This window comes from Ochlerotatus camptorhynchus, unplaced genomic scaffold (genome assembly GCF_037179485.1).
Source record: "Ochlerotatus camptorhynchus isolate MF236.1 unplaced genomic scaffold, CSIRO-AGI_Acam_v1.1 ptg000081l, whole genome shotgun sequence".
Taxonomy (NCBI): domain Eukaryota; kingdom Metazoa; phylum Arthropoda; class Insecta; order Diptera; family Culicidae; genus Ochlerotatus; species Ochlerotatus camptorhynchus.
Window position 1 is genome coordinate 1,954,885 of NW_027040571.1, and position 22,896 is coordinate 1,977,780.

The 22,896-nt window shown below is 40.8% G+C and overlaps 2 protein-coding genes across 2 annotated transcripts; one reads left to right on the forward strand and one right to left on the reverse strand.

The window, feature by feature from the left end:
* Window positions 1-2,855: 2,855 nt before the first annotated feature.
* Window positions 2,856-6,258, forward strand: Parp (Poly-(ADP-ribose) polymerase). Its single transcript, XM_065217869.1, has 4 exons — window positions 2,856-3,227; window positions 3,286-3,542; window positions 3,601-4,787; window positions 4,861-6,258. Exons 1-4 carry the CDS (start codon window positions 2,969-2,971, stop codon window positions 6,155-6,157), a joined length of 3,000 nt encoding a protein of 999 aa, XP_065073941.1. The 5' UTR covers window positions 2,856-2,968; the 3' UTR covers window positions 6,158-6,258.
* Window positions 6,259-6,380: 122 nt separating this feature from the next.
* Window positions 6,381-8,210, reverse strand: LOC135698007 (zinc finger protein 354C-like). Its single transcript, XM_065217870.1, has 3 exons — window positions 8,018-8,210; window positions 7,335-7,963; window positions 6,381-7,278 (listed from the first exon to the last, which is right to left on the reverse strand). Exons 1-3 carry the CDS (start codon window positions 8,153-8,155, stop codon window positions 6,471-6,473), a joined length of 1,575 nt encoding a protein of 524 aa, XP_065073942.1. The 5' UTR covers window positions 8,156-8,210; the 3' UTR covers window positions 6,381-6,470.
* Window positions 8,211-22,896: the final 14,686 nt, after the last annotated feature.

The following is a 22,896-nucleotide window of genomic DNA, read 5'->3' on the forward strand; positions in this document are numbered from 1 at the left end:
AACTCGAAATCAGCTACAATTTGTAGTGCGTGTGTTGCATTTCAAGAAAACCTTGCTAGATTGCTTTTTCTAAGTAGTAAAAATATAGTCAAATTGAAGCTGAAAGCATAAAGAATCGTTTGCATGCATTCAGCGAAGTGTTTTCGTAAGAAAATCCAGTGAAAATAGTGTTTCAATTTGTGTTGCCGAAAATAGTCTGTCATGCCGAAGCCGTCATTTCCCCTATTTACCATTTTCCGAAAAATGCAGCTGCGCAGGAGGTAAACTCTTCCTGTGGGTGCAAACTTATTATGCATAATTTTCCATGAAAACATCTCCGATCCATACCGAAATAATAACAGTTAGTTTGCAAACACGTTTTCTTACACGATTCGAGCAAAAGTTTCCACGCGAAATTATTAGTTTTTCTTTATGGACCGATTTGCCCCAAAAATCGTCTGTTTTACTTGGAGACTTTGGAAAGTATCCTCCTTCTAGTAGTTCTCACTTCGAAATGTAGATGGCGAAAGCTTGGAAAAGTTTCACTACAAGACGCCAATTACGGATGTCACTTCACGGTGAAATTTTTAAATTGACCTTTTAAACTTTTAAATTGACCGTTAAATGCTTGTTCGATGAACAACTTGCGAGTGTTATGTCTGTTTGCCTGTGGTTTAATCCCATTTTGAGAAATTATCCTGCCACACACAATATTGAACACTCAAAAATATTACAAAACGAATATAGATTAAATTTTATGCATTTTATGGTTTTTCAAAATTTATACATTGGTTCGATTAAAATTTTCGTCAAAATTATACTAAGTCCGAATAACGGAGTGGAATTCGATCAGTGTTTACTAAAATGACAGGAAAAATAACATTTGGATTCTCTTCGCAGCTTCGCGCTTGTGAAGAGCTTTGTTCCGGCGGATTTCAACTGCGCCTGTGATCTGCTGGGCAGCTAGACTGCGTGAGCTCGTGAGCACGAGTTCATCTTAATAAACATCGAAATGGTAAGTATTTTTTAAATAATATTCATAAAAAATAAAATAATTAAAAACCCTTCCTGAGAAAATTTTTATTTCTATTTGAAAACAATAATATTTACCAAAAATAAAATAAAGAAGCGAAAAAGACATTCTCTCGATTAAACCGTATCTATACATTGTAAGTATATTTCGATTTTATACAATGGCACGCATAAACCATTTTTATACTAAGTTTGCATTCTCTCCATTTATACCGACCTTTGCGTCGGTACGGAGAGTTGCGATTTAGCGTAACTTTTATACTATTTAGGCTCTGAACCATTTGGTGGATTATTTTAACTTTTGGTTAAAATTTGACAGATGAAAAGTTACACACTTAGAAAATAGTATCGAACTCGGTTCAATTTCAACCGAGTTTTTATCTGCTGAACGCTCGGTAGTCTGTTCGGTTCAAAAAGAAACAACCGAGTGATCGTTAAAGTTTCTTTTCCCACAACCTGTCAAACTAACCGAAAAAACTCGGTTGACAAAAAGTCAATTCAAGCAGGAATAACCGAACATCGGTTTACCCAAGTATTACCGAACGCTGTCAAACAAACCGACTCACCGGTTGCAATCACGGAATTCGGTTCTTTTTGACAGCGCTCAAATCCAAAAACTTACGATGTTTCGAATCAGAAATAAAACTAGTTTTTTTTTAATGAGATGCATGATTTATATTATATTTGTCAGATGTTGTTTTCATGCATAAATATGCTTTGTATGTACTAACTATTGACAACAAACTTGAGACGAACCGAAAAATTATGGCTCACCTGTGCGGGGGGAAAGAGAGGGTTAACCCCCTTGAGGGAAACAAAAAACTTCTCACACGTCGTGATAATGCCTCCTACATGGAATTCAATCAAACATGCAGTTCCTCCAGAAGTTTTTCCATTTTCAAATCAATTCACCGTGTGACACTAACGAAAAAACACGTCTTGCGAAAAAAAAACACAACGCGCACCCGCGAGAAAAAATGGCTGACGATATTTGGTTTAGCTGAAAACCGAGTTTCGGTTAAAATTTCCGTCATGAAGTTGAACCGAAGTTGTGAGTTTGACGTTTGAGAAAGTTTAGCGAATATTCGGTTCAGTTTACCGAGTTTTCTCGGTTTTCAAGTACCGAACTGGTAAATATCGCTACTTTACCGTACTTTTCGGTTCAGTCTTCATTCCTATCTGTCAAATTTAACCGAAATTTGGGTTTGACTCGGAAAATACGCCTAAAAACATATTTTTACACGAATTCTTCGGTTCGTTGTTGGTAACCGATGTAGTTCGGTAGAAAATTAAACCGACTTCGGTATTATTTTCTAAGTGTGTATCGATTAACCCTGCTATCCGAGCATGGTTATTTCTGACAGACAAGAAGTTAAATTTTGACAACCGTGGCTCGAAAACCGGTCGATCGACAGCACGGGGATTTTCGAACATAGAAAATAACTTTCGAAATGTCACTTTTAACCACGAGTTAAATTTAACTCGGCAAATGGTTCACAGCCTTAGATTTCAATATTTTTTGAGTGAATCTGTTATAGTAATTCTTGTGTATTTTTCGGTTACCGTGTTAGCTATCTAGATGGATTCTCCTAAAATAATTTTTAAATAACGTGCGAAAGCAAATTTCATTTTCCACCTTTCGTACAAATCTCGCAGTTTTGGCGCCAAACCAAATTTCGAATTTGACTTCGGTGGCAAATAGGATGTAAACAATGCACGAGCGCCATCACTCTCTCGCACACGCTAGCAAATCGATCTCGAAGGAAATAGAACGAGACGGGAATGGGAGAGTAACTTGAGAGTGTGGTGCCATTTTCATTCAATCATTCCTGTACTTTCGTGTACATCAGTCGATCAATTAAAGCGAATTCGCGTAATACGTGACAAATTCCTGCTAGTTTTGTTTGGATGCTTGGTGCATTATTTTGTCGAATTGTGGTCAGAACGTTCGTCATAAATGGATGCACAGAATCTTCCGTATGTGGCCGAGTACGCCAAAAGTAGTCGTGCCTCATGCAAGCTGTGTAAGACCAAAATCAATAAAGATGTACTCCGGCTCGGTGCGATGGTCCAGTCGGCCTTCCACGATGGCAAGCAGGCCCAGTGGTATCATGATAAGTGCTTCTTCCAGAAGCTCCGGCCGACCACCGAGGGTGACATTGCCCATTTCGAGGGGCTGCGCTATGAGGATCAGCAGAAGCTGCGGGAAAAAATCGGTAAGTACAGTTGTGTCTTGTATTTTTGTTGATGAGCGTGGCTAATCAATTATTGTAGCTGCTCTGGGATCTGTGGTGCTGCCCTCGACTTCCGGAAAAGGTAAGGGTAAGGGCAAGAAGCGTACAGCCGAGCAGAGTATGGCACTGAAGGACTTCTGTGTAGAGTACGCCTCTTCTGGTCGGGCCACTTGTCGTGGGTGTGAGATCAAAATCCTGAAGGATGAGGTTCGAATCAAAAAAGTGGACTATACAACCGAGGTTGGAATGAAGTACGGTGGTCAGGCGATGTGGCATCATGCGGAGTGTTTCGCGAAGGTACGTCGGTTTTGGGTAGAGGATAGAGGCTAATAATAATAATGATGACTATTTACAGTTGCGTTCTGAGTTGGGCTATTTCGAGAAAGGTGAGGTACTACCTGGATTTAGCTCCCTTAAGAAGGAAGACCAGGCGAAGGTTAAGCAATTGCTTCCGGCGATCAAGCAGGAGGAAGTGCCGGAGAAGAAAGTCAAGTCCGAGCCGAAGGATGAAGCCGATTCGGCCCAGGAGGCAATCGATGAGAAGCTGTACGCTCAACAGCAGAAAGCATTCTTCAAAATCCGTGACAAGATCAAGGTTCTGGAGATGAAGAAACATGATCTGATCAGTATGTTGAGTCGTAATGGTCAAGCTATTCCGGAAGGATACGACGCCTGTCTGGAGCGCGTCTGTGACATTTTGACCTTTGGGGCGCTTAAGCCATGTCCGAAATGTAAAGGACAATATGTTCTGCAAAAGTCTGCTTACATGTGCGAAGGCAATCTTACCGAGTGGGTTAAATGCTTGAATACGGATCAGAAGCCTCCACGAGTTCCAACAAAGGTACCATCCGAAATCAAAAAAGCATTCTCATTCTTGGATAAATACAAGTCGGTCGTGAGTGACAGGGTCATCAAGTACGTTCCACCTAGTCTTAGTACTAGCATGAAAAAGGTGAAGAAAGAGGAGACACTGGAACCGAAAATCAAGCGCGAAAAGCCTCCGCTTTATGAGCTACAGTTTGTTATCCTTGGCAAGACGGCGACTCCCAAGGACAAGCTCAAGGAGAAAATCCAAAGGCTAGGTGGTAAAGTTAGCACCAAGATTACCAATACAACGGCTGCTATCATTTCCACTCCGGATGAAGTTGAAAAGTTGGGTAGTCGTATGCAGGAGGCCAAGGATCTGCAGATTCAGGTGGTCCCGGAAGATTTCCTGGAAGATGCAAAGGGTGGCGGTGCACTGTCATACATTACTAGCAAATCGATCTGTGATTGGGGTTCGGATCCGCACACTCGAATCCCACAGGACGAGGAGAAGTCCAAATCGAAGAAGAGCATCTACACGAAATCAGTGCCATCAAAGATAACACTCAAGCTGAAGGGTGGCTTGGCTGTTGACCCCGATTCCGGCCTGGATGATGTGGCTCACGTGTACAAGAAACACAAGGAGGTGTATAACAGTGTGCTGAATAAGGTGGACATCCAGGCGGATAAGAACTCGTACTTCAAAATGCAGGTTCTAGTTGCTGACAAGGGTAACAAGTGGGTATAGATTTAATTAGTGGGGAGTTTTTAGGGGAAATTGAAAAAATAAAAATCTTTCGTTTTCTTACAGATTCTGGTTCTTCCGCTCGTGGGGACGCATTGGTACGACTATTGGTGGAAACAAGGTGGAAAGCTGCAGCACATTGTTGGATGCGATGGGCTTGTTTGAGCATCACTTCCAAGAAAAAAGCGGCAACAGCTGGGACGAATACCGCCATGGGGTGTTTCGCAAGCACTCCGGAATGTACTATCCGGTGGATATTGATTACGGTGATGAGGAGACGAAGACACTCGTCGAGAATAACGACATCAAATCCAAGCTGGAACCAGCGGTACAAGATTTGGTGCGAATGTTGTTCGATGTGGATGCTATGAAGAAGGTGATGTTGGAATTTGAGCTGGACATGGAGAAGATGCCGCTGGGAAAACTCTCCCAAAAGCAGTTGCAATCGGCAATGAAGGTCTTGACGGAAATTTCAAATTTGATCGTTAACGGTGGTAGCAATCCGCAGTTTATTGATGCTTCTAATCGGTTCTACACTCTGATTCCGCACAGCTTTGGTGTCGAAACTCCGCCGGTTTTGGATACGGTTGAGCAAATCACCGAAAAGCAAGCAATGCTGGACAGCTTGACGGAGATTGAAATTGCTTACAGTTTAATGAATGCCAACACGGATGTTGAGAAGAACCCGTTGGATGGCCACTACGAACAGCTCAAGACGGACATGGAAACACTCAAGCGCGATTCGGAAGAGTTTAAAATCCTGGAACGGTATGTCAAGAACACTCATGCAGAGACGCATACGGCCTATGAGCTGGAAATCGGTGAAATCTTCAAAATCAAACGCAAGGGCGAAGACCGACGGTACAAACCGTTTAAAAAACTGCATAACCGCAAGCTTTTGTGGCACGGTTCGCGCCTTACCAATTTTGTGGGTATCCTGTCTCATGGTTTGAAGATTGCTCCTCCGGAAGCACCAGTCACAGGTTATATGTTCGGCAAGGGTATCTACTTTGCTGATATGGTTTCCAAGTCGGCCAACTACTGTTGCACTAGTCCATCGAACTCGACCGGTCTTATGATGTTGTGTGAAGTCGCTCTGGGAGACATGCTCGAGTATAATCAGGCCCACTACGTTACCAAGCTGCCTGCAGATAAGCACAGCACAAAAGGTGTCGGACGCACTCAACCGAATCCAAAGGAAGCCCACGTACGTCCGGACGGTGTAGAGATCCCACTGGGGAAGGGCATCGTGCAGGATAAAAAGTTGATGACATCGCTTCTGTACAACGAATACATTGTATACGAGGTGGCCCAAGTCCAGTGCCAGTATCTGTTCAAGATGAACTTCAAATACAAGTATTAAGCGACCGAGGCAGGTAAGTCATTCTCGAACAAATAATACCCAATACCATGTCAACTATAATACCTCAGAAGTACAATAACAACTGTTAGCATAACAGCTAACCGTTTGACACGTTCCCAGATTGTCAAGAAAGAATTGGTACGGCATTCTTTGATTTTGTCCTTTTAACCACTTGATTTAAGTTTGATTTTTGCTTTAGTTTGTTTTAAATTTGCTAGTATAAATGCATTTCTGCACATTTATTTGATAAAGTTGTTCTTTCAATGGCTCTGAAACACTCCGAATGAATTGAACTAGTTATACACTTCTATAATTAACTGTTTACCACCACACCTTCAATCATCAACTCATCTATACCTTCCTCCGGGTCAATTTGGTTGCACTGCACCAAATCGTAGCCTTCCAAAATTCCCTCTTTCTCCGTGAGAATGCTTTCCGTTGAGGATAGCACGTTCGACGAATCGTGCTTCGTATCGACCAGCACCATCCGGATGTCCTCTCCTTGCAGTTCATGTTTTTTACGATGCTGTGTGAGACCACTGCTCTTGATAAATCCTTTCCCGCAGATATCGCATCTGTGCGGTCGTTCGCCAGTGTGGATACGTCTGTGGGCGGCCAAGTCTCCCTGCTGCGAAAATGACTTTCCGCAATCCTCGCACGGAAACGGTCGATCCCCTGTGTGCGTTCGTTGATGAATCTGCAGCAGAAAGACCCGGGCAAAGGCACGATTGCAAACGGTGCAGACATGTGGTTTTTCCTGAGTGTGCGTACGACGATGGACCTTGAGATTACTACTCTCGGCGAATCCCCTTCCACACAGATCACACTTGTAGGGTTTTACTCCATTGTGACGTCGCTCGTGCAGTTCTTGCGCCCCAACCGTTCGAAACCGCTTGGGGCAGTAGTTACAAGGGAACGGCTTTTCCTGCGTATGCACCCGTACGTGAGCGACCAGCGCCGAATTGGAAACGAACGCCTTGTCACAATACGTGCAACGGTGATTCTTTTTCGGGTTCAGCAGTTTATCAGTCTTTGGTTCGGGGTACAGATCTGAATGCTCCGTTGGCTCGTCTGGATGATCGTTCGAGTGTGATAACCGATGAAAAGCGAGGTTCTTATCACTGAAATCGAAATTGGTGTTTAGACTGACGGTAATTTACAAATCCCATTGACCAACCTATCAAACACCACCGAGCATATATCACAGGCATAGTTTTGATGCATCACGAGATGCCTGGCAAGATTTTTCTGCAGAGCAAATCCCGCTCCGCAGTGTGGACACACAAAGTTCAGCTGGACGGGCTTAGGAAGGGTAAACTTTATCTCCTTTTGTACAGGCTTTAAAATCGATGCTTCGACGGCACCTTCGACATTTTTATCCAGCTCCTGAAAGCAAATGGTCTCCATATGTTCCTCATCGAAGTCATTTTGCTCGCTGATTAAATTATCGTAATCAAAATCTCGCAACTCCGACTCGGTCGGCTCCTCGGCGATGATGTACTGGATGTCCGATTGATTTTCTTCGTTCGTATCCTGAATCTCGGATAACCTCAGCACATCTTCCGCATCCACGTCCTCAACCTGCTCGACGATTATCTCCTCTATAAATTCATCCTCTGGAACCCCAGAGCTACCCTTCGGGTCATCATCTTCGTTAAGCAGGTGAAGCTCTTCCTTCGTCTCGATAGTCGTGTTCTGTAAAATGAGTGTGGTGCTTAAGCACCGTTCCCGGAATCGGGCCGCATTGGCTAAATCGTTCAAACAGTTCCCGCAGATATTTTTCGAATAGATATCATCCTCTGTAATCTATTGGAAAGAAAAGTTAAATTTCAACCTAGACAGCAAATGCAAAACACTCACCGCAACACCCCCGCAGGTTGCTATCAGATCGCAAATCTTACTGTCAAACTCATCCAGTATGTCGAACACGTAGATCATGTCGTTTTCCTCGACCAAACAACAGCGGCAACATTCCGGCATCAGAAGCGTCGAGGACATTTTTCGAAATGTTTGCACAATTTTTTCACATCGAGCTGGAATTCCTCGGTATGCTGTGGTAGATGATTATTCCTGAACTACAAACAATCGCGCCGTTCTTTCGCAAAGCTCAACTACTGTCAAATAATCAGATGTTGATGTTTATACCTACACTCAAAAACATTACAATACTAAAATTGATTAAAATTAAATCATTTTATGGTTATACACGGTTAGAAAAAAGTACCCAAAATAAAGTTCTTTTCACTCATCTCGGCACTATAGTGCAGGAACCCAAAAGTAGGTGAAGCGGCCCTAATAAAAATTGTATGGTTAATTTGCTTAACGACGTGTTCTGGGTATCATCCAAACCATTTGTGGAATAGTTCAATGATTTGGGTTGTCGTTCGTTTATGGTTATTTTTTATTAGGGGGGTCAATGTAATTTTCCTTTACTTGTGTACAGTTCGTATGGAATTTTCCACTAGCTTTTTAACCAAAAGTAAGTTAGTTGTACCCAACAGTAGGTAAATATGATTATACTCAACGTTGGGTTCCCACACTTTACTACCCCTGTTGGGTGGTTTCGCTCCTTCTTTTTTGACAACATTAGAAGGAGAAAATGAGACAAACTAGTCAAAAGTAGGTAAAAGTGAACTGGCCGTTGGGTACTTTTTTCTTACCGTGTAGAGATTAGTGACGTTTAACGCTCGCACACTAGTGGGAGCAACGCCGTGTAAAGTTGTTTATTATTTTCCTCTGGCTAACCTAAAAAATGTATGAAAGTAGATCTGTCAAAATGAGTTTGACATCGATTTGTTATGTATTTTCCTCGGATATTCACAACCGGACGTGAAAATCTCTATGCAATGTTTATACTTTGATCGGTTTAAAGTTTTTCTTAAAATTATACTAAGTCCGAATAACGATGGGGAAATCTAATGTATACAAAGGTAAACAAATCGAAAGTCAAACCAAACGCAATGGCCCTTGTGATCGTTCAACTTTCTTTTTTTTTTGTCGAAGGTATGTGATTTGGAGAGAAAATTTCGCTATTTTATATTTATTATGCTAATAATATAACAAAAGTTTTTCGAGAATTTCCGTCAGTATTCATGTGGTCAGCATAGTCCGCTATGATGAAATACAAAGCAACGCAAGTTTTGTTCCGTGAATCCTGTTGGCAGGCTTAGGTATACCGGCAACGAAATCGCAGGATCTTCCAGAACCCTAGTTCCGGGAACCAGCAAGTCACAGTCGCCAATGATGAATGTCAGAGCGTCCACGATCCACAGTAGCAACATAGAGGTAACTCTAAGACTAGAAGGTCCCGAAATAACGTGCTCAACTTTTTGGCTCACCTCTGGTACTATCTTCGGTCCCAAGCTTGTCGAATCACCCCTCGAAACATAGGAAAAACCAATAACCCCTCATTTTATCTGTCAAACTTTCATAGCGAATCAAAACAAACATTGCGTAGTACTAGAATTTCGACTAGAATGGGGTACGTTAATCGTTTGCTTGGGAACAATAGGCTAGTCAAGTAGTGAGCCAATTTTAAATCGTTAGTTTCGTATTGATTGTTGGTAGCAATGCATCCGGCGATGCAGTCAACGGCAGTAGCGACAAGTGACCATACACAATGTAAAGATAGCGGTAGGTTTTCTTCAAGGTTTGTTCCGTAGGCGTGTATTTGAAACCAGCCGAGCAAGGCATATTAACGCGTTATTAGCCACTGTTGTATAGCTGCAGCCCCTCAGCTTGAAAATAACAGCAACCGCAGCAACCCCAACAGATTTGAGAAGAAATTTGCTTGCTCTACCACACGCCCTAATAAACAAATACCATAAACGAACTGTATCCCGGATGGGTAAACTATGCTACAAATGGTTTGGATGATACCCCGAACACGTCGTTAAGCTCTCTTTTATGGTTACCCGAAAAAAAAATTACAGTGAAATTTTCAGTGGAAACAATGCTCTAACATTAATATTTATTGTCGACAGTAAAAATGATTGTTATAATGTTGTACTCTTCCGAAAACGGCAAAACTGCTACCTAGCTGTACAATGAATGTTCATAATAATATCATAGAGGTAACTCTAAGACCACCCTAATAAAAAATTACCACAAACGAACGATAACCCAAATCATTGAACAATACCACAAATGGTTTGGATGATACCCCGAACACGTCGTTAAGCAAATTAACCATACCATTTTTATTAGGGCACTGGGTCCCGAAGAAAATCATTATTATTTTTGGCTCACTCAGTACCAGAACAACGGTCCCAAGCAGTCCCAAGCTATTTCACTCACCCCTGCATGTTCTGCATGAATCCACACACCCCTGATGTTATCTGTCAAACTTTCATAGCGAATCAAAACAAACATAGTGTAGTAATAGAATTTCAACTAGAATAGGGTACGTTAATCGTTTGCTTGGGACCAATAGGCTACTAAAGTGGTGAGCCAATTTAAAATCGTTAGTTTCGTATTGATTGTTGATAATATGTTGTTACAATGATTTTTATCGTATTTTTCATTTATTTTATTGTTAACATGATTCGATCATGAACAATAATGAACAACTCTATTACAATAAAAATTGTTGTTACATTAAATATTGGTGTATTTTCATTGTGGGTTACTTGTTTATTGATTTATTTGATAAGGCTCAAACGAATTAACTTCACAGAGCCGAGGATTCTTGGTCACTATACAATACATCTTAAAACAATAGTCAAAAGGTACAACACAATAAACACTTTATCTTCCGCTATCCAAAAAGCCTCCTCCATCAGAACTGGAGCCGCTTCCAGAGGTTTCATTGTATGGCAGTTACGCCAACGAGGGTCAGAGAACTTCCATTGCAGCAATAGACGCAAAACGTGGTCAGCACTCACACACTCATCACTAAACGGTTGCTTTCCAAAGTCGACGCGGCATCGACCGAAAGAACTGCTGATAAATGAACAATGAGGGGGACCACACAATGGTTGCTACCCAGAAAACAGACGATCGCGTGACACACATCGAGAGTGGCCTGCTTTTGTCGACAGCCGAGTGAACACTGATTGTGGGCTACTTCACGAACAATAAAAATAAATCTGATTGAAGCATGCAGACTATGAGAGGGTCAGCAACACTGCCAATGTAATTAAGATAGGCGCTGCTCGTATGGCTCTAGCTTTGACAGTTCGTTTGGCTCAAAACCAGGTAGTCCGCGTCCGCTCATATCTTATCCTAGACCCTCTCTAAAGCTTAATGGAGACCTTTTCCGTGCAGTCAATAATCATACAATAATAATAAAAAATTCCACCACTTGAAGATGTCAGGAAGGAACTCTCAGGTGGAAGCATATTTCATGGGCGATTCTCTCCAGTCGAATGCATTAACTTATCAACGACGCTCAACCACCAAGGAGACGTGACCTAGGGATATCGAGCGCAGAGGAGCTGGCCTGCATTTCTCACAAGTTCCGGATCGAATCTCGATCCATAACCAGTAAAAAAAAGGACCACCCGTAACAGACATACCAACATAAATGTTTTATTTTTTCGATTTATTTTTAAAGTCGATAAAGTAGATCTGTCAAGCCAACACATACACTGTAAAGTACACTGTTATTTTTTTTAATCAATAAATTCGCCAACCAACAGTAAAATAACAATAATATATAATGTTATTGAAAAAAAATATATGGGAAAATCACGAAAATTTCACTGTTAAGATACTTAACAACCCCCCTTTTTTATTGTAAATTTTCCATTTACCATGGAATTTATTGTTTTGTACAACATAAATCAAGGTAATTTTATTGTAGACGTAATAATATAAATCATTGTTAAGACAATAATTTTCGTCTTATTGTTACATTGTTTTTTAATGTATTTTTGTTGTTATTTTTTTTTCGGGTAGTTTTATTAGGACAGTGGCTGCCTGTTTATTTGTTAGTATTCTCAATTATACGTATTAAAGGATCAAAATAAACAGCTTTCGATGTTTCCTCAAACTGCGTTTTATAATCATTTGAAAAAGAAAACAAAATCTTAATGACAACTGCTGGAAACAAACAAACCAAGTTTAAACAAGGCTTGTATACTTGCAGAAAATACATTCTGATGTATAATAATATTATACTTTTATACTAAGCTCGTATTCTCTCTCTTTATACCAAGCTAAGCGTCGGTCAGGAGAGTTGTGATTTCAGCTGGCTGATATGCCGCCATGTTATTGAAACCAACATCTGAAACGTCACAATTTAAGTGTGAACTGCAATAATGGCGTAACTGCGCACTCATTTTTTATTGCTGGAAACCAGCAAAATTTTGCTGGATTTTGCCGAGCTGGAAAGCCAGCAATCCTTCCAGCAAAATAAATTTTGCTGGTTTTCCAGCAAATCTTTTTTGACAGAAGTTTGCTGGAAAACCAGCAATTTTTCTGAAAATTATGGTGGAAATATTGCTGATCGTTCAGCAATTATAAACGCACGTTTTTCTCACTTTATTAAACAAAATAATGCAAAAAGAATGAGAACTCATTTAAAAACTATTTTATTCAGTTCATATCTACCCTTAAACACTTAACGTTCAAATATATCCAAGATCATCTCCACTAGCACCGGATGATAATTTTTCCGAAAGAATCTTTTCCACCGGAATAACCTAAAATTAAACACAACCTGCTAAGAGATAATATTTCCTTCAATGTATTCCCGTCTTACCTTTATTGCTACGAACAATAGTGAACTTCTTCAATCAGAAACCAGGAATTCTTAAAACAATACATTTTTGGAGAATTTTGTTTGTAAGCGCTCGTCAAACTAATGAGAAAATCACAAGTCTTTTTGACAATTTATGATTTGCTGGTTTCCAGCAAAAAAACTGATTTACTGGGTTTTCAGTAATTAAAAAGTTGATTGCTGTTGTTTCAGCTTGCTGGATCATTTTCAGCTAACCATTTTGCTGAAAGATGAAAACAAAATTTGGTGTGTGGATTGTCTTGATATCAAATGGAATAATTTTCCCTTTTAAGCCATATAAATGGTTGACTTTGTGGTAGAAAATCAGAAAATAATGCTCTATGAGTTCTTAGTTTATGTTTCACAAAATGTAAGCAAAAATATTAAGAATAGTGGAAATATCAGTCACGCCTTTTTTGAAATTCTGGCTTGAATCTTCTATTTGTTTACAAATTATGAGCTGTCAGTGGGGCCCACCGGGTTTGAAAATCTTGTGAGTGTACATCTGGCTTCTTTATGCACTCAACGAAAACACCCGGCCCCATGCTTATTATCAGATGATTTTAAGAAGATCGTCATTCAATTCATCTTTTGACAGAATCAAGGCAAAATGTAAAAATATAATTAAAAATTAGCGTTATAATCATACATACAATAATCAAAACAGAACACTGGATGAACGATTTGCATACAAAAACTTTTCAACTCATCAGTCTTGTAATGAAATAAAATCAGATAGAATTCAAATCAGAGCTGCCAGGTAGTTTTATAAAAAATCTGTATCCACTCTATTAAAAAATCTGTATTTTCTGTATTGACGATTTTTTTCTTAATTAATCATGTTTTGTTGTTTTACAAATAAAGTGCATACAAAATAACCATAAAAAGTGCTTAACCTCCTATTCGGGCTATCGTACAAACCATACGGGATATAATTGCGCCATTTGTGATATCGTCCGTACTTATTTATAAGAGTGATATGAAAACGGCTTCATATCACTCTTGGATGTATGGAGATTTTAGTTTCTATTCATTATCTTCCTGATAAGCAGTTTTAAATGCAAAAAAGTGCACGAGTTCATTACTATTTGATATTTTTAATATACTACCGTGACGGGCGTGACTGCGTTTTCCGTTGGAGGGAGTGAGAGAAGCATAAAATAAAAAGCAACGCCTCGAGCAGATCCCACTGCAAAAAATATGGTTTTTAGCACAACAATTAATTTTGGAGAGAAGGGGGTACGGTACGCTGATAAAATCGAGCAAGATATTTTGTTTTTATAAATTTTGATTTTTTTTTCTCAACCATTTTATAAAAATCTGTATAAATCTGTATTGTAATTTAAAAATCTGTGATAAATCTGTATTCTGTATCGGGTCTGTATTAAGATTAAAAAATCTGTATAATACAGATAAATCTGTATAAATGGCAGCGCTGATTCAAATGATGTCCATATATATGTAGTTGGCTTAAAAGGGGTATTTTCTTTTCAGAAATACTCTTGAAAAAAATAATTACCCAACCATTTCAATCAGTTATTACAGGGTGTCGACTACCTGGAAAAACCTGGAAAGTCAGGGAATGTCAGGGAATTCTATTTATGATCTGGAAAGTCAGGGAATGTCAGGGAATTTTAATGTAGGTCAGGGAAAAAAATAATGTTGATCACATTGCAAAAAATCATGTGTGGGACACATAAAACAATCTTTTAAATTTTATCAGTGCATGACGTGAAAGTTTTTGGGAAGATCCCGGGCATCAGATCTACTCGCTGCGTTTATGGACGCCCTTGCCGGTATCTCTTCGAACAAGTTGCTTCAAGTGTCCATGAATGGGCCCAATGTAAATTGAAGCTAGAGGTACAAAAAGGTGGCGAGAAGCTGATAGATCTGGGAAGCTGTGGGCTGTATATTTTGCATAATACATTCAAGGATAGTGTTCACAGTATCAGTTGGGATGTTGTCAAATATTTGCGTGGTATCTACAATATCTTCAAAGATGTACCAGCAAGACGAGCGTTTATCACGATGTATTCTGGATCTACACACTCAGCTAAGTTTTGTTTGTTCGGTAATTTATTACCGAAAATATTCGGTGAACGAAGAGCATTGCAGATTTTTCGGTAAGCAGAATTAATTTTACCAATTTTCAGTAAAGTTTGAACGAATTTCCGGTAATCCGATCATAAAATTAACGAACTCAGTGAAAAAATTACAGTACAAATTGTAAAATGAGACAAACGCCGAATTCGGTGAAAATCTACCGAACATACTGTAAATTTCAAATCAGTTTACCGAACTCTTGTAATTTCTGACTGTCATATCCTGAGATGCCTTTGTTTATAATTTAATAGTGAAAAGTGCGACCGGCAGACTCAATGGCACAAATGTTAATGTTTGGTGATGGACAAGGTATGGAATCGAATTCTTAACGAGGCTGACGTATTCCACAAGTAAATGATTTCTTAATAAGCTCGATTTTTTCCAGGCCTCAGCGATATTGTCACGAACAGACTCCAGCTGATATTTCCGGATTGCATTGTGACATTGAAAAAGTTGTTCGAAGGGGCATAATCAGCGAATGAATGACATTTCTTATGAAAAAAATTCTAAACTGTTAGGAGAATCCCGAAATCATTACAATGCCATAATAAAGTATCAAATATTCACACAGCAATAGTTTTTAATAAAAATAAACCGAATAGATTATTTAAATAAAAAAGATTGAATATTTTTGTTTTACGAAACAGTTCGGTAAAAACTACCGAACCGCTCGGTAAAAAACTACCGAAACGTTCAGTAATGTTGACAGTTCATCAACAAAATTGTTTACGGATCGTTCGGTAGTCTTTTAGATTACCGAACTGATTACCGAACGTTCAGCTGTTGAAAGTTCGGTAAAAAATTACCGAATACGGTAAAAATTTCTAAGTGTGTACCATATTCCCGCTAAAGTTTTGCGGTCATCGATGGTTGGAAAATAGTGCTGCTGTTCAGAGGGCAATCAAAATTACTCCGCAAATACGAAAATTTATTCAAGGCGTCCAAAAAGACAAAATTGAACCAACGTCAGCTTCCTACCAAGATGTTAAAAACTGTTTGAATGTCTCGCTGCTGATGGCTAACAGTACGTTCAGACTACAGATTTATAACATGTTATAGCACTATCTTGATGGTGGTTTCTGTGTTGCAATTATTTGACAACCGTTATAATATGTTATAACTCTGTAGTCTGAACGTGGTATTAAGCTAGCTTTCTTTAAATCAGTTGCTGTCGAAGTTGAGCCATTTCAATGCGAATTTCAGATGGACAACCCTATGGTGCCTTTTTTGTGCAACGCGATGTCTCAAATGGTTAGAGGCGTTATGGAAAGGTTCATTAATATTGACCATCTGAACGGTGTACATTCCCCCTGAACGACGTCTCGACTGTAGTATAATGCAACTTCATATGGATCCTGTAGAATTTGTTTCTTCTATGGCTTTACATTTGGACTATTATTTGGACATGATTCTTATGCTCGGTGATTTCAATCAACCTTGGCTTATCTGGTCGCACTCAGGTCAGGGATTTGCATATCCAGATCCAATAGCATCTGTTACTACTCCGGCCAGCCGCTTGCTTGTGGACGGTACTGGTTTTTATGGATTGAGGCAGATAAATCTAGTTCCCAACTTTCAGTCTCATTTCCTAGACTTGGTGTTCGTTAGTGAAAATTCACTTCTTGACTGTACCGTTACTGAGGCGCCTGATGTCATCGTTCCTCTTGACAATTTCCATCCTGCTTTGGATATTTCTATCGCAAATAGATCTCAACTTCACTTTGATGAAACTTCGATTGTCTATCGTCTCAACTTCCGGAAGACTGATTTACGTTTGCTGCGACGTTCCTTGTCCGGATAGACTGGAACGTGTTGAATGACCTGGAGATCGACATAGCTGTCGATCGCTATAATTGCTTTCTGCGCGACTGTATTTCTGCTTCTTGACCAAACAAAATTTTTCAATTGCCAGTAACAACTATCGCCGCAACAACAAGCTTCTCTACCAGCGGTATGTAATTCGCACTGAACGCAATCTGCGAAGCAATGATTCTGGTCGTTCGTAAATACTAAAAGAAAGGAAACTGGTCTCCCGTCGAAGGTGTTTCTGGGCAACGACGTAGCATTGACAACTGAGGATAAATGCAGGCTTTTTGCAAGGCACTTCTCGAGCGTTTTCTCGAACGACTCACCATCGCAAGTTGAAATCAATCTAGCAGTCCGCGATGTGCCAACCGATGTCGTAAACATGGATGTTTTTACTGTGGATGTTGAAATGGTTCTCTCTGCGATAAGGAAAACTAAATCTTCTTTTTCACCCGGACCGAGCGTTATGCAATCTGCTGTGCTGAAAAAATGCTGTGATATCTTAGCCACAATGATGCAATGATGACCCTGCTTTTTAATGCAATGTGGAAAACTACCGTGGGATTACCTCGCTCGGGGTCGAATCGAAAGTGTTCGACTCGCTGGTCAATGAGAGATTGTTTGGTTCCTGCAAAAACTACATTAGCACCTGCCAACATGGCTTCTTTCCTGGCCGCTCCGTCGAAACGAATCTCGTCAGCTTTACGTCTCTCTGCATGGAAAATGTATCTAAGAAACTCCAAGTGGATGCCATCTACTCAGATCTTAAAGCTGCGTTTGATAAAGTTGTGCACGTCTTTCTACTAGCAAAACTGGACAAAATTGGATGTTCTGCTCCCTTCTGCAGTTGGCTGAGATCGTACCTCGTACAACGGCAAGTTACTGCCTGCATCGGAAACTACTCATCTTACTGCTTCTCGAACAGTTCTGGAGTTCCACAGGGAAGCATACTGGGACCACTGCTCTTCTCTCTATTTGTGAACGATGCAACGTTTATCCTGCCTAGCGGAGGTAAATTGTTTTTTGCTGATGACCTGAGAATTTACATTGCTTTTCGCAATGCTGATTACTTAGAATTACAAAAACTTCTGGAGCTGATTACTTAGAATTACAAAAGCTTCTGGAGATCTTTTATGTTTCGTGTGTGCGCAATTTTATGGGATTCTTTGTGTTTTAAAGCTCTTTACTGCTCGTTGGTGCGCTCATTGCTTAAGTTTGCGTGTGTTGTCTGGAGTCCCTACCAGGCAGTATGGATTGTACAGCTTCGAGTCCAACGTAGATTCGTCAGATACGCATTGCGCCATCTTCCTTGGAGCGACCCGCTTAATCTACCACCGTATGCTGATCGCTGTCGTTTGCTGGGCTTGGATATTCTTGGTGAGCGGAGAAACGCATCGCAGGCTGTCTTCGTTGCCAAAGTTTTGCTTGCTGAATATGATGTGCCGGAGTTACTGGCTAAGATTAATGTATATGCACCTGTCCGTACACTCCATCCGAGAGCTTTGCTACACGAGGAAGCGCACAATACCAATCATGCAGCTAACAGCTCTCTTGTCGCCATGATTCGTCAATTCAACGTGGTATCCGACCAATAATAAATAATAATAACAATATTGCACAGGTAAATGCACATTTGATCAATATGATCGCAAAAACGGAACGACTGGACGTTTTTTGGCACAGGTTATTGGTCGGCGTAATCAGAACTATTGTTGGTTGTAAAAATGATTTGCTGCTTATCGCATGGCAACGCCAATGCAGAGAGAGGTTTTTCGGTAAATGCAGAATATCTTTGAAAACATGAGGGAAGAGTCAAGGCCCAAGCGCAATGACAGCGGAACGGCAGTGGTAGCGCAAAAACCCGATCTGAGTAAGCCTATTTGTCGGATTGAAAACTAGTTAGAATCAAATCGAGTGCGGTTAGGCATCTTGATGTCATTTGTGACAGCGTTTCCGTTCCGCTTCCGCCTACATTGCGTTTGGGCCTTCAGTCGTAGCGCGACGTCAGATCTATGATGGTGTTACTCATGCAAGCGGGTTCGAAAACTTACAAATTTTGAATGAACTTATTCAGTGAGTTCGAAAAATCGCATTCGCTTTCCAAGTAGACAAGGATCGTCGTTTGCAGGAGAAAATTGTTCTGCTCAAATGATAAATATTTTTAAACGTAATCCGAAAATAAACACATAGGGGAATTTACGTATTCTCGTCAATCTAAGCAGCGTCCGCACTTCTATTAGCATTTTCACAGCGTCACGCACATATATGACGTGTCTGTTTGTTTCAATTCATCTGCTGCTTGCTTCTCTATCCATTCCAATCGACAGAATTTTTCAAAACTGTTTGAAAGCGTTTTTACAACGCTCTAAACTTCTCAGGTGAGTGTGACTATTGTCGGCAGCCTCTTTTTCTTCGGCAACCTTCCCATTAGAACTGCGTGTTAACCAGCTGTTATTATCGGCAACTCGAAATCAGCCATTCCTAGTTGAACACTCAGTCGGTTAACAACGTCCCGGTCTCAGTCGCGCGGCATCTAGTTTTTTTCGGTGTTTTTTCCGCCCGAGCGGTTTTTTCACCCCCCCATTGGGTGCCCCAAGTGACCAGTGTGCAACAGAGGAAGTGGAATTCCATGGGCCGAGCCCCTTGGAGTTGCCATCCAGCTTTAATCCACCCCGGTAATCCATCCGGTCGTCAAGCCATTTTTTCATCATCGTGCCGACCCACCAACACCAATCATCACCACCAGCAGCAGCAAACGGACCATCTAGCTGCAACGGCTGATAGGTTGTTTACAACCGGCATAAGTATCAGACAATACATTTTGCAAGTCCATTGCCTCCCTATTGTAGTTTAATTTTGCCTCGTGGCGCGTGACTCTGTCTCTCACCCCTGGTAGGGGAGTATGGGTCATAGTGAGACAACTTTTTGCAAGTAGATATAAGTTTTTTTTTTGTTTCGATTTTTTTTTTTCTTTTTGATTTGTTCGTACGTCGGGCAAAAAATTTAATTACTAGTAATTAAAATTAATTAATTAGTGAAGGTTTTATTTTTTTTTTTCCTTCTTAAGTGGTTGCGCACCGCTTTTGCGCAACACTTATGGCATCTTCCGATGCCTACGTTACGCGAACCAGATACTATGAACCGTCTTCGAAAGGACCATGGGTTGTCTTTTTTCGGCCCAAAAATAAACCTTTGAAAACTCTCGACATAACGAGAGATTTGCTGCGTAAGTATCCGGGAATCTTGGTACACAAAGAAAGATTCAACAAACTGCGTGTAGAAGCACCGACTTATGATGTGGCAAATAAAATTGCTGATCACGAGTTGTTTAGTGTTGAGTACAACATCTACATCCCTTCTCGAGATGTGGAGATAGAAGGCGTGGTCTCCGACGCGAGTCTGACTGTCGAGGACTTGAAACATGCCTCGGGAACTTTTAAAAACTCGACATTCGCTACCGCGCTAGTGAAGATACTGGATGTAAGGCAACTGCATTCAGCATCTTTGCTAGACGGTAAAAAAGTTTATAAACATTCAGACTCGTTCCGGGTGACTTTCGCAGGTTCAGTTCTCCCAAACTTTGTTAAAATTGATGGTGCTTTTTTTCCGGTGCGACTGTTTGTACAGAGGGTATATAATTGTACCAACTGCAAAAGGCTGGGACACTCGGCCAGCCATTGCGGCAACAAAACTCGTTGTGGCAAATGTGGTGAAAACCACAAAGAGGATTCTTGCCACAAAGAATCAGTAAAATGCGCTTACTGTGGCGAGAATCCTCACCCCTTGCAGGAGTGCCCGATGTACAAACAGCACTCCGATAAAGTGCAGCGTTCAATCTCTGGACGCTCCAAGCAGACATATGCTCAAATGTTGAAGGCTGCATCAGCCGTCCAAGATGCAAACCAATTTTCGGTTTTGTCAGTTGAAGAATCGGACTCTGACTCATCCGATGAAGGTGATTCTACGGTGGTACACGCACCTTCAAAAATTGACGGTTCCTCAAAAAGAAAATGCCCCTCCCCGAAAGTGCGCCGTAAGAAAACTAAAGTCACCTCCAGACGATTGCCAAATTCCCAGGGTAATGGGGATGAAAAAACAAAACCGAAGGCTCCTGTTGATCCAATCCCTGGATGCAGCAAGAATTTTCCGCCATTGCCCAACAAAGATAAAAAAAATAAAAAAGCTGCTCCTCAAACTTCTCAAAAGAAATCCAAGTCCGAACGAGGTTTGCTAGCTTTTTCGGACATTGTGGAATTCATATTAAACATGTTCAACATACAAGACCCTCTAAGAAGCTTAGTTTCTGCCTTGCTTCCAACGTTAGAATCATATCTTAAGCAATTGACTGTTTCATGGCCCCTCCTTGCATCAATCATATCTTTCGATGGATAATTCGTCGAACGAGGTTGAAGATATGATCACGGTGCTACAGTGGAACTGCCGTAGTCTAGTGCCTAAACTAGACTCGTTCAAATTTTTACTTCACAATTCTGATTGTGATATATTTGCTCTCTGTGAAACATGGCTTTCTTCCGATAAAGAACTCAACTTCCACGATTTTAACATTATACGCCTGGATAGAGACGATTCTTATGGAGGAGTACTTTTAGGGATCAAAAAGTGCTACCCTTTCTACAAAATTTCCCTTCCTGCTCTATCCGGCGTCGAAATCGTTGCTTGCCAAATAAATGTGAAGAACAAAGATCTTTGCATAGCTTCAGTATACGTTCCACCAAGAACCTCCATTGGCCGTAGTCAACTCTGGAATCTAGTTTCGATTCTTCCATCCCCAGTATTAATTCTGGGTGATATGAACTCCCATGGTACTGGGTGGGGCGATCTATATGACGACAATAGAGCGGCTATTTTTTACGATTTATGTGACGATTTCAATTTGACTATTTTGAACACTGGTGAAGCGACACGTATAGCAAAACCTCCGGCTCGAGAAAGCCGACTCGACCTATCTTTGTGTTCAAGATCGCTATCATTGGATTGTCAGTGGAAGGTTATCAATGATCCCCATGGTAGCGATCATTTGCCAATCATCATTTCAATAAAGTGTGGCCCTCACTCTGCAGAACCATCTCGGGTTCCATTTGATCTTACAAGGAACATCGACTGGCAGAAATATGCAACGGCGGTGACAATCGGTGTCGAATCAATAGATGCGCTTCCACCATTGGAAGAATATCGATTCCTAGCCGATTTGATTTACAAAAGCTCACTGGAAGCACAAAAAAGAAAAGTTCCAAGTGCACCCTTTAAAAGGAGACCAGCCACACCTGGTTGGGACGAAGAATGCACAAAATTGTATGTAGAAAAATCTGATGCTTTCAAAGCTTTTCGTAGACACAAAACCTCCACTTACTTCGAGGAATATTCAAAGCTTGAGACAAAGCTGAAACAATTAATCAAAGCAAAAAAAACGCGGTTATTGGCGCAATTTCGTCGAGGGACTCTCACGAGAAACCTCAATGAACACCTTGTGGAGGGTGGCTCGCAACATGCGTAACCGCTCATCTTTCAATGAGAGTGAAGAATACTCCAACCGATGGATATTCGATTTCGCTAAAAAGGTCTGTCCGGACTCAGTTCCAGCACAAAATATTCTTCGAGAAGCGTCTCCTAGCGGCGGCTCTCTGGATAGACCATTCTCAATGCTGGATTTCTCTATGGCTCTTCTTTCATCGAACAACTCCTCACCGGGAAGCGATATGATTAAATTCAATCTTCTGAAAAATCTCCCAGATATCGCTAAAAGACGCTTGCTAGATTTATTCAATTCCTTGCTAGAAAACAACATTGTACCGCCTGAATGGAGACAGGTCAAAGTAATAGCCATTAAAAAACCTGGCAAAGCAGCGTCTGACCATAACTCATACCGTCCGATTGCTATGCTTTCGTGCATTAGGAAATTGTTGGAGAAAATGATCCTTCGGAGACTCGATCACTGGGTCGAATCAAATAACTTGCTATCAAATACACAGTTTGGGTTCCGCAAGAGCAAAGGAACAAACGATTGTCTAGCGCTGCTTTCCACAGATATTCAACTGGCCTTTGCACACAAGGAGCAATTGGCTTCAGTATTCTTGGACATTAAGGGGGC

What these genes read in the sequence shown, in the direction of transcription:
- LOC135698007 (XM_065217870.1), bottom strand. Translation starts at nt 8,155, where the DNA reads ATGTCCTCGACGCTTCTGATGCCGGAATGTTGCCGCTGTTGTTTGGTC. An exon ending in CAACCTGCGGGGGTGTTGCG is followed by an intron (nt 7,964 to 8,017) that starts GTGAGTGTTTTG and finishes TCTTTCCAATAG; the next exon opens with ATTACAGAGGATGATATCTA. An exon ending in TGCTCGGTGGTGTTTGATAG is followed by an intron (nt 7,279 to 7,334) that starts GTTGGTCAATGG and finishes TTTCGATTTCAG; the next exon opens with TGATAAGAACCTCGCTTTTC.
- Parp (XM_065217869.1), top strand. Translation starts at nt 2,969, where the DNA reads ATGGATGCACAGAATCTTCCGTATGTGGCCGAGTACGCCAAAAGTAGT. An exon ending in GAAGCTGCGGGAAAAAATCG is followed by an intron (nt 3,228 to 3,285) that starts GTAAGTACAGTT and finishes CAATTATTGTAG; the next exon opens with CTGCTCTGGGATCTGTGGTG. An exon ending in GTTGCTGACAAGGGTAACAA is followed by an intron (nt 4,788 to 4,860) that starts GTGGGTATAGAT and finishes GTTTTCTTACAG; the next exon opens with ATTCTGGTTCTTCCGCTCGT.